The sequence below is a fragment of the Dendrobates tinctorius genome, unplaced genomic scaffold (assembly GCF_039654945.1).
Source record: "Dendrobates tinctorius isolate UK_male_01 unplaced genomic scaffold, ASM3965494v1 ptg000158l, whole genome shotgun sequence".
In the NCBI taxonomy this organism is placed as follows: domain Eukaryota; kingdom Metazoa; phylum Chordata; class Amphibia; order Anura; family Dendrobatidae; genus Dendrobates; species Dendrobates tinctorius.
In genome coordinates, this window is record NW_027361825.1 from 14,850,150 (window position 1) to 14,863,959 (window position 13,810).

The following is a 13,810-nucleotide window of genomic DNA, read 5'->3' on the forward strand; positions in this document are numbered from 1 at the left end:
AGGGGCAGGAGAGTTGAGCGGTGAGTAAAATGATTTTTTTTTCCAATTTTTTATATATTGCGTTTATTATGCCCTGATGTCTAAAGAGACCCCAGACCATAATAAGGGACATTAAATTTGCGGAGAATAATTATCCGCAAATCGAATTTCCCAGGAATAAATGCACAAACACTCCTCTCTATGAATTGCACCATAGATATATTTAAGTAGCTGATGCGTTGCTGTGCAGGTATGTACGAGAAAAACTGATTGCAGGAAAGAGTATAAGGACAAAGAGGTGTTTATAAAGTAAAAATACCTTTATTAACTAGTACGGTAGGTGGCGGCACAGAAGGCGCTCACAAACAACATAAATAAGTAAAAATTATATATATATATATATATAAAAAGGAATGATAAAATATCATAAGAACACAGCAGCAGTTGGTATATAGAAATGGATATTACCCACAAATAAAGTGCAATGTACAAAAGGTGAAAAATATGTGTGTAAACATAGGTGTGCACAGCTAAATATCAGAAATGTAAATACAGTTGTGCTCAAAAGTTTACATACCCTGGCAGAATTTTTGCTTTCTTGGCCTTTTTTCAGAGAATATGAATGATAACACCAAAACTTTTTCTCCACTCATGGTTAGTGGTTGGATGAAGCCATTTATTGTCAAACTACTGTGTTTTCTCTTTTTAAATCATAATGACAACCCAAAACATTCAAATGACCCTGATCAAAAGTTTACATACCCTGGTGATTTTTGCCTGATAACATGCACAAAAGTTGAATGGGTTTGAATGGCTACTAAAGGTAACATCCTCACCTGTGACCTGTTTGCTTGTAATCAGTGTGTGTGCGCATTAAAGCTGAGTGAGAAATGGGTGTAATCAGATAGTGTATAGGGAGGTACTCATCACACGGAGTACATACCAAGGTCTGGTCAGGTTCAAAACGCGCATCAGGGTTTGGCGCCACAAGTCTCCTTACCCAGCACAGCAGCCTCTTTGTCCTTATACTCTTTCCTGCAATCAGTAACCTGTGTCTCGGGGCCTCTCCTTTTGGTTTACCTTTTTTTTCCAAGTGATTTGTTCCATTCTCTGGTCCACACTGACACCAGTATACACTTTTATTTTGTTACTACAATAAATTTTGCTTTTCCCGGTGTCTATCATTCTCTTACATGTTAAGTCTAAAGGTATGTACCGGGACCATTGTCTGTTCTAAAAGTTTCTTCAAACCATTTTCTAAGATTCTAAGGATGGTGAAGATTATGAAGACTTATGGAGTAAAGGTGAGGATAAAGGGAATAATATTTAAGAAAATGAATCCTGTTGTGTAGATTATTATTTGTAAGATGGCTATGTCTTTGCAGTAGATATTACATCTTGGACCAGTAGAAGCGCTATCCAAGCATGAAACGGCCATTGTCCACCCATCTCCTCACATGTCTCCCTCCACATACTTACGCACTGCTTAATGGATGTCCATATGAATTACAAATAAAGGACTTTTAACCACAAAGGAAAAGGTGGGTGCTGCTTTTCTGCTTTCTGTATGATTACTTACCACAATTGTTGGCCTCTGCACCACAAGAAAATAAGTTTCCTTAGCAGCCATTGCTGTCTAGAACAGAAAACAAAGCACTGGTGCCTCCCTATTCCTTATCTCCATATGCTCTTGTCATGAAGATAATTGGTGGAAGGACCTTTACAAAACTCACCAGACAGTAGGTAACGGCCAATAGACCTCAGACTTCATCACTCATGAGTCATGACCACATGATATAGTAGAGGGTTACAAATAGCCACATATTGATCATAGCTCATGGCTCCCAAAAACATTTGTCCTTCAACAGTAAAAGCTGAGTAGAAATAAATCAGAATCATGCAGCCGACATAGATGACCTTCTTTCCTGTTATAAAATTAGGAAGGATTCTGTGCAGAGAAACAGCTGATATGTTCACTATGGACAGATTGGACAGGAAGAATAAATGAGGGTATGGAAATAGGAATCAGAGAAGTTTAAAGATGATCAGAGATGGCCAAGTTACTACTAGCACTGATGAGATAAATCAGTAGAACAAGGATGAATATTAGAACTTGACATTCAGCAGAATCTGAAAACAACTAAATTGTTCACCATGGAGCTAATTCTAGGGTCCAAAATTTTCTTCAATTTTGAGACGTCTGAAAAGTATGTAATATTGACTTAGAATAAATCTTTCTTCAAGAATTAACATTTTTATTGCTACAATTAAAAATGTGTACAGCTCCAATGCAGACCTACTTGTCAAAGGAGTATTTTGGTCTACAAAATTATTACCTATCCAATAGATACATTTGTTAGATCTGGTTGGGTTTCTCATCAGTCTGCCCTCATCAATTTCCCAAATGGATGACTTAATTCTGGTGTTCTTCTATGGTTCTACCATAGATATGATACTTGTTCCATGAAGACTAAAATGGAGTTGTGGCTCGAGGATAGAAAGTAAGCTTTGTGTTCTGCTAACTTCCTTAGAACCTTATTGAATGGAGAGGTAGAGCGCACACAAGATGAGTATTTGGTGAGTTTTTGATGATGAAGATGTAAACAATGTTACTTGCATTTTATTTATATTGCATTTTTTTTGCATTTTTGACCAGTACCCATAATAGTAATTGACATGTTGCACATTTCAATATTGCACCGCAGGTCAGTTTACGCAACATATAAAAGGAGTCTTACAGAAATTCCATCCACTTTGGTGGAACTGTAAGAAAAATTTGTTGCTCAACGAAAATGTGCAGGGTCAAAAATACACCAAAGACTCCGCTTGGGAACTTACCATAAAAGTAATTTTTTAGACATCCCTTGAGTCATATTAACATCAAACATCCTAGTAAATACATTAAATCAATGGCAAAAAAATACACTGAGTAGTTAATTAATAACATATCCAGCAAATTATTTTCTTCTGTGGGGAAATTCTTAAACAAATCTAAATTTTTTTTTAGAAAATTCAAAATTAGGGAATTATTAATTCTACAAAATTACTAAGTTTCTAAAAGCCAATGAGTTGCCAATGTATCCAAGGCTTCTCAGAGTATGATATGATGTTCTATTCATTTATCTTACATGTCCTATATCACTATGATGAAATGGGAAATTTGATAAAATGCCAGTGATACTAAATTATCTAAAGATAACTTATGAGTTCTAATATAGTTTGGTCATTACATGACCATCACAGATGTCACCCAGCCCTCTATTACCAAGACCACCTCAACCAATCAGTGAGTCCAAAGTCCTGACTCGGTTCCCTGACAAGCCATTCATTTTTGCAGGCCTTATGAGATGCTGGGACTAGAGCGCAGTGAAGGAGCAATGCAGTGGTGTCACCAAGGCTATCGGATTGTTTCCTTTTAATGTGAGAACTGAGCTACTGAGTATTAAAGTGTTTTTTTCCCATTTATAGAATTTCATAGGATGATAACCTGCTGATTGGAGGGATTTCCACCACTGGGACACCCACCTAAAGATGGTAATAACTAGAGATGAGCAAATCAACCCACAGAGAATCAAATTCGAGTCAAATTTCTGGAAATTTGCGGTTTCATGAGAATTCAAAACTTTTCAGATTCCATTCATGGTTTACAGAAAATAAAATGGCATAGCACAATTTATACACTCCTGACACATTATAAAGGGGTTAATGCCTTTCTGTATTGCCACATGGACTTCCCCATAATGCCCTGCAGCTACGACGACTAGTTTATTTTCCTACATTGTAAAGTGATGGTTCACACTGGCGCAGTAACTTTCCATACTGACAATCAATGAAGCAGTGTAACTCACTGGAGCCGACTAATAAAATTGTGTTTCTCATTTTTTCCATTAAGATATCAAACAAATTATAACAGTGTACCAATATATACAATGATGAAGGCACTCATATGGGGCACTATGAGACACTCATATTATGACTGCTACTCATATGGGGCACTGTGGTTAACACTCATATGTGGCATTGTGGGTGACACTTATATGGGGCACTCGTTGACACTCATATGGGGCACTGTGAGTGACTTATTTGGGGCACGGTGACTGACACACATATGGGGAACTGTAGTTGACACATATGGGATACTGTGATTCATACTCATATGGAGCATTGTAGCTGACAGTTATATGGGGCACTGTGGCTGACACTCATATGGTGTAATATGACTGACACTCATATGGGTAACAGTGGCTGACACTTATATTGGCACTGTGGGTGACACGGGGTACTGTGGCTGATACTTATATGTGGCACTGTTGCTGACAACTGAATGAGGTCCTGGGTTTTGACTCTTATGATTGCATTTTGCATGTAATGTAAAGTAGAGTAAACAGCTAAGCATTCTCACCGTTCATTTCAGTTCCTATACCTCAGACCCACAATCAGTATTTTTTGAACTGGCAGAATGTTAAGCAAAATATCAAAATTTTCTTTATTCACTATTATCAAGAAACAAATGGTAAAATATATTAGTATATTAGTACAAAATATAGAAAACATAAATGAATACGAAGCTGCTATCATTGTACATAAAGTCAAGGAGACTTGAACGTCATTAGTGGTGACGTAGCATTTAAGTAAAGCTTCAACCTTCCATCATAAACCACTTATAACACACACTCAGCTCTAGCAATTACACATAATCCACCTGTATTAGCCTCTCATACAGGCATAATAATTTTGTTTTGTCTTTTTTTCGATTTTCGATTTATGCTATTACTTTACAAAATTTAAGCCTTCGCTTTATTGCTAATGTCATATCTTTATTTTTGAAGCTGTAGATCAATGGATTTACTATGGGGATAAAGACAGTATTAAACATAGAAAACAATTTACTTGATTCTGTCGATCTTTTTGATTTTGGAGTAAAGTATTGCAAGAAGATAATCAAATAGAGAAGGATGACAACTGTGAGGTGGGAAGAACAGGTGTAGAAGGCTTTACGTCTTCCGGAGCTGGCGCGGATTTTGAGTATGGAGATGATAATGAAAATGTAAGGTGTGAAAGTAAGGAGGAAAGGCAACAGACCAAAAAGAGAAATCCCTACTGTGAAAATGACAATCTGTAGGGTGGCAATGTCATCACAAGTAATTTCCATGAGAGGGACAAGGTCACAGAAGAAGTGATTGATCTCATGAGACCTGTAACAAGAAAAGTTCAAAACCAAAGTAGTAGGTGGAAGGACTAAGAAGAAGCCAGAAATCCAGGAGATTATGGACAACCATATACAAACTTTTTGGGTCATGACTGTGTGATATAGTAATGGATTATAGACGGCTATATATCGATCATAACTCATCACTGCTAGTATTGCAAATTCATCAAATGTAAAAGATGCAAAAAAGTGCATTTGTACCATGCAAGCGAGGTAAGAAACTGACTTGTCCCCGAGTATGAAATTAGCAAAGATCTTGTGGAGTGATACGGTCGAACAAGAGAGGTCCACCAGTGACAAGTTGGCTAGAAAGAAGTACATAGGAGTACGAAGTTGACGGTCAAAACAGGACACTGTGATAATGGTCATGTTGCCTCCAAGAATGATGATGTAAATAAGAAGAACCAGAAGGAAGATTGGAAGCTGAAGTTCAGGAACACTTGAAATCCCATTAATAATGAAATAGGTAACCATGGTTTGATTTGGTGGATTCATGCTTAGGGTTGAATTCTGTAACTTAGAAGAGATGAGTTATCACTACACAGAAAAAGAAAAATGTAAGAAAAAAACACTATTGGTCCCCACCTTGGACAAAGATGTATAGCTAGAAATACTTAATTATAGAGCATTAGTTGCATTTTTTAGACCTTAAACATTGTATAAATCTTATTAGGACATCAATGTTTATGACTCAAAGAACCCCTTCAATTAGGAAAAATACATTTTACCAAATAACCGTAAACAAGTTTTGGAAAAATATACAAAAAATATAAAAATATGCAAAAACAGCGCTAAAGGGTTGTCTAGCCTTATGATAGTGAAGACCAATCCTTAGGATATCTAAATATAAACTTGGCACACACACGTGGAATCCAATGCAAATGGTGGTTTCATAAGGTACAGTACATACAGTGACGTTTCGGTCTATATGACCTTCATCAATGTACTAAAAATAAAAAGTGGATATAAGTATCAAATAAATCAGGTATATACAAACATTGTACAACACATGGTTAAGCCATAATACAGAGTGTAATTGACATGATTCATATTCAGAAACCATTATGGCTGTTAGTTTAATATATTAAATAGATCAAATATATACAAAGGTTGTACAACACATAATTAAGTCTGGGTATCAGGTGTGGTTTCCATGATATATATGCAAAAAATGGTTAATGAGAGAGGCACATACCCCTAGGAACCACAGTGATTTTTAGGGGTATGTGCCTCTCTCATTAACCATTTCTTGCACTTTAGATTGTTGCATCGCTATGTCTAAAATAGTATGCTACTAGCCATAATGCTGCACATGTTTTTTGCATATATATCATGGAAACCACACCTGATACCCAGACTTAATTATGTGTTGTACAACCTTTGTATATATTTGATTTATTTAATATATTAAACTAACAGCCATAATGGTTTCTGAATAAGAATCATGTCAATTACACTCTGTATTTTGGCTTAACCATGTGTTGTACAACGTTTGTATATACCTGATTTATTTGACACTTATATCCACTTTTTATTTTTAGTACATTGATGAAGGTCATATAGACCGAAACATCACTGTATGTACTGTACCTTATGAAACCACCATTTGCATTGGATTCCACTTGTGTGTGCCAAGTTTATATTTAGATTTGTCACGGATTGGGGATCCTACTTGTGCACCACAATTAGAGAGTTGTGCCATCGGTTTGCACTTATCAATCCTTAGGATAGGTCATCAATACCATATTGTGGGGGTCTGATACAAAAGATTTGCATTGATTGGCTGTTTTCAGCTCTGGATGTATACATTAAACTGCAAGACTTCGTTCACTGATTGATGACCGTAACTGAGACGCTCAGCTCCTATTCAATTTAATATGAAAAGAATAGGTCATCAACATCAGGTCAGACAGTCCTTTAAAGGTGACAAATATTTTTTCTACATTTATGTCATGAATCATGATATAAAATATAGATTTTTGAGGGTCCGGTATTAGTAACAATGAACAATCTCAAATATTGGGGGGGGGTTTCCATTTTTTTTAAATAAGGAAAGAATAGGGAATGTTAGACTATAATAAAACTGCCCCTTGAATCCCAGTCATCATAATACTGGCCTCAGTGGTGATGCTGGCATCTACAGCAAGTGACCGGTCTTCGTGATTGATTCAAAGACATTATGCCATGGGGATTTTTTGTATATTGTAAAGGGTCGTGCCAAACGTTAGCAAAATTTTAGGATGTCTGCGAGTTTTGGTTCAGATGTTCATAAAAATTTGCAGAGTAGGTTGCAACCTTGATGGTAAGTTATTTTTTTTATTTCAAAACATTTCCTGGTCTTTAATAAATTTTGAAAAATCCCCCCCCCCCACAAAACCCTACGTTAGTCGCCTTACTAAATTTCAGTGGAAGAAATTCAGTCTATTTCCTCTACAATAGGCCAGTTAGAAAGACTCATGAGATAATGACATTTGGCACAACTCAATCACTGAGGTGCCGGACATGATGGAAAATTATTGTGAACTTCTGAAGGAATGGACTTTTTTCATAGCAGAAATTATTCTAAAAGACGAGGGGCTTCGAATCAATTACACATAGCCTATTTCTACGAATATATCACAACCTGCATTTCTTTTCATCATTGCTAGTATTGATTTCAGCCACAATGCCAAGGGAAAATATGCGACAATTTTGCCCCTATATGTTTTTTTCTTTCAAGATTCATTAGTCAAAAAGTCAGTAGCCCCATAATGTAGGCAGAAGAGTGAAATCATTGAAATCTGTGCCTTTGAATTTTCAAAGAGGTTTTATAAAAAAAAATTGTGAACAAAAAAATAAATGCCATAACAAATAAAACAAAAGAACCATTACTCATCTGAAAAGCACACATTACTCCAGCAATTCCAGTGCTTTGATTTGTTGATTTTCCTGTATATTGACGTGTCTACCGATGTGACCTCTGCAGTCAATCACTTGGCCTCTGCAATCTTGTGCTAATACACCTTAGCATCACTGCAGTGACCAATGATTGGCTACAGTAATCCCAGGGGTAGATTGCACATCAAAGCTGTAAGTTAATCAGCAAAGACTGTCAGGAAGTATTAAAGCCGCAGACATTTTATCAAGCAATAGATTTTTGCACTATTTTCTACCTTTGGACAGTTTTCTTTAAGTCTTGGATTGAAAGGTTGTTGACTTTCCATATAACCTCTTATCTAGAAAAGGTCTCCCAAAATGATTTGCTGCTGGGCGCCCTAGTGTAATATACCCGGGAACCTAGCAGCAAGTGCTTAGTCTCCCTGCAGCGTCACCACAGGGCAAATAAAGCATTACATAACATCTCTTATAAATCATTGGGCTTTCTACGTGTACTGCATTGGCCTGATGGGCCCCCTGAAAAAACTACTCTACAACGAGGGGATTCATTAAGTTAGTATTGCCTACTTACCAGATCTGGTGGCCAGTGCTCACAAAGTTGTACAATTGCTTTAGAAATTTGACATCCGCTTTTTATCAAACTTTATAACCTTCTGTCAGGATAGAAGAAAAATGGCAGCTCAAGACCTCTCAACATCTTTCTAGTAAATCAGTATAAGAAAAAGTGTCTATTTACAAAAAAATATTGCAGGGATTTTATAGTCTTCGGATGGGTAGGGTAAAAGATCAGCGCCACTGGATTGTGAATATTAATTAATCTCTTGAGTATAAATCCCTTTGTTTTGAATCTTTAATTGATGATTAAGTATCAGATCACAGTTACATAGAAAAGGCATGTAATGTTACTGTACTGAAAGCCTTGACACATTGGATGTTGTCTTTTGCAACTTGTTCTTTTTTATTGTCCCAGAGCATATGAAAAGAGAAACTGAAGAAACTTTGCAAATAGTCGCAAATGAAAATTTCTTACTGATTCTCCAAGGATAATAAGGCTGTAATGTACATATGATATGTAAGGAGGTGGTGGAGAACCTCATTGCTTCCCCTCTCTCCCGTGTGCTGGTCCCGTGCACTTTATGCAGTACATGTGTGATGTACCTGTATGTTATGTACCATTTATGCACAAGTTGAACTGTATTGTGTTGCCCTGTACATGTTAAAGGCAGGGACAGGAACGGTTAACATGTGGACTGGCGGCAGGAAGCTCCTGCTTCCAGTCATTTGCCCGGGCACATTTGCCTAGGGCAGGTGCTCAGGACTATGAGGAGGAAAAGGCTCGCCTGGAGGGCAGAGAAGTGCTGCCCCAATCCCATGGGCAGTGAAGAGGGCAATAGGACTTTGTGAGTGCTCCGCTGAAAGGACTATAAGCGTCCAAATACCAGCCACTGAAGCAGTCCACTTCTGCTGCTGCTGACACTGCAGTGACTAGCAATAGGGACAGAGCAGGAACTTGTATTGGATTACTGCAACTACTTTTTCTACCCTTTTCTACCTCATTTGTTCACAAATAAATAATTTCCCTGTTGGATCATAACTGTGCTTCTGGATTCTGATTGCCTGGGCTACAGTGACAGAGGAGAAGAGGTAAATCCCCTGGGGTTGTATCCGTCCTGTTAATTCATGTGCAAGGGGTCGGGGTGTGGACTGACTGTGCCTTAGTGACCTCACCTACAACTACAACCCTGTGCCACCTTGTTACATATTATCTCCTGTTTATAGCTAAAAAGCTCTAATAGCCTCACATTGTGTAACTAGTATAAAGCAAAAGGACTGGAATCTATTATCTACCATCAGGCATTGTATCCTATTGTGTACTTTCTAATGACCAGAGGACTGAAGCGCTTTTAAAATAAAGAAAGAACTTTCCAACATGCTTCACTCTTATGGGCTTCATAAAATGACTTATTACCCTGATGAAGCCTGTGAGGGTGAAACATGGTGGGGAGGTTCTTTCTCTATTTTAATAGCAAATTGTTCCTCTGGCAAATAGATAAGGAATAGCGTGTAAGCTCTTATGGTCAGTGTCATCAACTCTCCCTCTCTCTTCTGGAAAGTGTAAGCTCTTATCAGCAGGGTCCTCTTTCCTGTAGAGTGTAAACTCCTATGTTCAGTTGGATCCACTCTCCTTTGTAGAGTGTAAGCTCTTATGGTCAGAGCGGTCCTCTCTTCCTATCCTGTAAAGTGTAAGCTCTTATAGTTAGCTTGGTCCTCTCTTCCTCTCCTGAAGAGTCTAATCTCTTATGGTCAGTGGTTTTCTTTCTCCTGTAAAGAGTAAACTCTTATGGTCAGCAGGGTCCTCTCTCTCTTCTGTAGAGTGTAAGTTCTTATGGAGAGCAAGGTTCTTTCTCTCCTGTAGAGTTTAAGCTTTTATGGTCATTGGGTCCTCATTCTTTGCTGTAAAGTGTAAGATCTTATGGTCAGTGGGGTTCTCTCTCTCTCTCCTGTGCAGTGTAAGCTCTTATAGTCAGAGCGATCCTCTCTCTCTCCTGTAGAGTATAAGCTCTTATTGTCAGCGAGGTCTTCTCTCTTTCCTATAGAGTGTAAGCTCTAATGGTCAATGTTATCATCTCTCTCTTTCCTGTAGAGTGTAAGCTCTTGTGGTCAGTGGAGTCCTCTCTCTTTCTCTCCTGTAGAATGTAAGCTCTTATGGTTAGCAAGGTCCTCTCGCTTTCTCCTGTAAAGTATAAGCTCAGTAGGGTCCGCTCTCTCTGTAAAGTGTAAGCTGTTATGATCAGCAAGAACGTCTTTCTCTGTAAAGTGTAAGATCTTAGGGTCGGCGGGGTTCTCACTCTTTCTTCTCCCCATGTGTATTTTCTGAGCATTTACAAGCTTTCCCACATCGAAATTGAGCAAATTTTTTTTCCGTAAATTACATTTATTGGGGAAAATTTGTTGAATTTGAATTTCAAAAGATCTGCTCATCTTGAATCACTATTGTATTGACCGGTAGAATAACATTCACATGTCTCTTTTCCTGTGTAGTAAGTGCAGTGGCGTAGCAACTGTTTGTGGCGCCCAGGGCGGTCGAAAATTTGCCGCCCCTTTGGTCGTTGATAATCCGGAAGCATCCGAAGAGCCCACACTACACTCAAAGATCTAATTTTTAGTCTGCTACTAACTCTGCTGTTATTATGTCTACATTTCAAGACTTTCATCTTCTTGCAGTTCTCTATATATATATGTATGTATTAGCTTGATGATAATGGATGAAGACCTAATGGCTTTTTTAATAATAATTTTTAATAATGTGACAGAAAAAAAAACAGAAAGTACAAATTCTTTTCGAAACTTGGGAAAAGTTCAGCGGTGTTCGCCGGGCCGGAAGTGCGCTGCCACGCCCACGGTGGAGACACACAGATAGGTCCTGCTGGCTGCTGCACTGTGCCTCCGCGCTTCTCCCACAGAGGAGAGGAATTGCTGCTGCTACCACGCCGCCCCCACACACGTGCCGCCTGGGAATACATTTTATTTTCTAAGGTCTGTGACAACCACGGGCGGAGCACACGTGTGCGCACACGGCCTCCACCACAGTATATCAGCAGTGCATGGGTTACTTGTGGTCACGTGATACCAGTTCCACTTATTCCCTCCCACTTTCCCAGAGCGGTTTCCATAGGCTTGACGTAACGCCTAACTCCGGTCACATGTCTCCTGTTTACGTTCATGCCTAGCTACTACAACTCCCAGAACACCCCGCGCCTTTAGCTTGTGGGATTTGTAGTTCTAGGTGCCATCAGGACAATAGACAACGGCTTCCAAAAGAACTACATGTCCCAGGATCCCGGGCGGGGATGACGTAAGTACGTGTGTGGTATCAGGGAGGACTGTTTTGCTCTCTGTATAGAGCAGGCCAGCTATTAGGACCCTGTGTATTGCTGTGCTGAGTGGCTATGGCTCAGTGCTATGGGTTGCCATAGATTAGTATAGGAGGGAGCTGTGGTGTACTGGGCTCCATACATCCCAGCAGTAGGGACATTTTATCTCTGCACATTGCAGCCACTGCCTATGACTATTGGTAGCAGAACAGTCTCACAGCTGCTGCTTCTTGTCAGTGTGTTGCATTCAGGGCTGTGCAGATTATAGAGGGGGCGAGCGATGTGGGGCAAGTTGTGTGCGCTGTGCCGTCACCCCCAGTCTATGGGTCACTGATCTGTCACTGAGCGGAATCAGATTGCTCCAGAATGGCGCACCTACGGGACTTCCCATCACAGGTAATTCTCACTCTTAATGCAGTACACCGCTATTGGGTCGCCCACCAAGAAGCCGCGCTAACTCCGCCAGCCTCCAGATCTGATAGGTAACGTGGCTTCTTCACGGGTCTGTTTTCGTTGCATCGTGTCTGTTGTGCACTAGTCTCATGAGCTGCACCTGCACTAACCGGCTCCAGAGTTGCGCACTCAGCACTGATCCACGTACAGCAGTACAGAATGAGCCTCAGGGATCAGCTGAAAGAATGTCGCCTTCAGGCAGTCGTTATTTTTCCCATGCAGATTGGAAAGTGAAGACCGTTTGTGGTTGATTTCAGAAAAACAAAACTGATTGTGATTTAATATCAAAGTGACTGCTGTCTGTACACAGAATCCACCACTGGTTATTGCTACACGAGGAGGACTGTGACCGGTATAACTGCCCGGCGCAGCCTGCATTACGCCACCACTTGCCCCGGGCTTTGTATACAGAATTCAGTAAAGGAAATGGGACGGGGGGACGGAGGGAAGCAGCTGCTGTCATGTGACGACTCATCTAGAAAGTAAATGGCAAAGGCACTAGGTATTGTGGCTTTCTGATTATTTCTTCCTCTGTAGGGATCGAGAATGGACCCAGAACGCCTCTTCACCAAGCTGGAGCGCATTGGGAGGGGATCATTTGGAGAAGTGTACAAAGGTATAGAGAATCGCAGCAAAGAAGTGGTGGCCATCAAGATCATAGACCTGGAAGAGGCAGAAGATGAGATTGAGGACATTCAACAAGAGATCACTGTTCTGAGCCAGTGTGACAGTCCTTATATCAATCGCTATTATGGCTCCTACCTGAAGGTAACGTCCTAAACCTTTATTAATGCGCTCTGTACTAGGAAACTGAGTCTCGATGGGAGACTTAGGCCAGCGTCACACTACCGTGGAATACGGACAAGTGCTATGCGAGAAAACATTGCATAGCACTCATTCTAGTGTTATTCTTTGGGGCAGATCATATCTGCGATTTTCTCATGCTGAATCGGTCGCTGCATGCTGCGATTGGCAATGAGACTTGGCCGAGTCTTGGCTCACTTGCATCTATGGGTGCGAATGACACAACGCACATCACTCGGATATAATCTGAGTGCGGTGCGATGTACGGTGACGCCGGCAATGGAGGAGATGGAGAAACTACTTTCTCCACCTCCTCCGCAGCTGTGCTCTGATCAGCTCTGTGTGAGAGGATGGGAGTGCAGTAGCAGGACACTCGACTCACACTCGCAGCAGAGCTATCGCATCGGATGCCATACGCTAGTGTGACCCCAGCCTTAAAGGGATTGTTCAGCCCAAAGTGTTGCAAAGCACAAAGAAATTAAACTTTCTTATCCTCAAAGTGTCCTGATTTCTATGTCAGTTCAGGGAGCTTCACTTCCATTTTCGTTTTCAACCAGTAGAGCGCTCCCTGTCTATCTCTGCGCAACACGTTGGCTAATATTATGAGCACCCA

General features: G+C 40.0%; 2 protein-coding genes across 2 annotated transcripts; one reads left to right on the top strand and one right to left on the bottom strand.

The window, feature by feature from the left end:
• Positions 1–4,741: 4,741 nt before the first annotated feature.
• On the bottom strand, positions 4,742–5,683 carry LOC141051678 (olfactory receptor 8J2-like). The gene has a single exon (XM_073548674.1). It carries the CDS (start codon positions 5,681–5,683, stop codon positions 4,742–4,744), a length of 942 nt encoding a protein of 313 aa, XP_073404775.1.
• Positions 5,684–12,298: 6,615 nt separating this feature from the next.
• Positions 12,299–13,173, top strand: LOC141052194 (serine/threonine-protein kinase 25-like). The gene is made up of 2 exons (XM_073549413.1): positions 12,299–12,336; positions 12,931–13,173. Exons 1-2 carry the CDS (start codon positions 12,307–12,309, stop codon positions 13,171–13,173), a joined length of 273 nt encoding a protein of 90 aa, XP_073405514.1. The 5' UTR covers positions 12,299–12,306.
• The last annotated feature ends 637 nt before the right edge of the window (positions 13,174–13,810 follow it).

Bases quoted from the DNA above. Each gene is read 5' to 3' on its own strand.
- LOC141051678 (XM_073548674.1), bottom strand. From the start codon at position 5,683: ATGAATCCACCAAATCAAACCATGGTTACCTATTTCATTATTAATGGG.
- LOC141052194 (XM_073549413.1), top strand. From the start codon at position 12,307: ATGGCGCACCTACGGGACTTCCCATCACAG. The intron at 12,337-12,930 runs GTAATTCTCACT...CTTCCTCTGTAG, and splicing joins TACGGGACTTCCCATCACAG to GGATCGAGAATGGACCCAGA.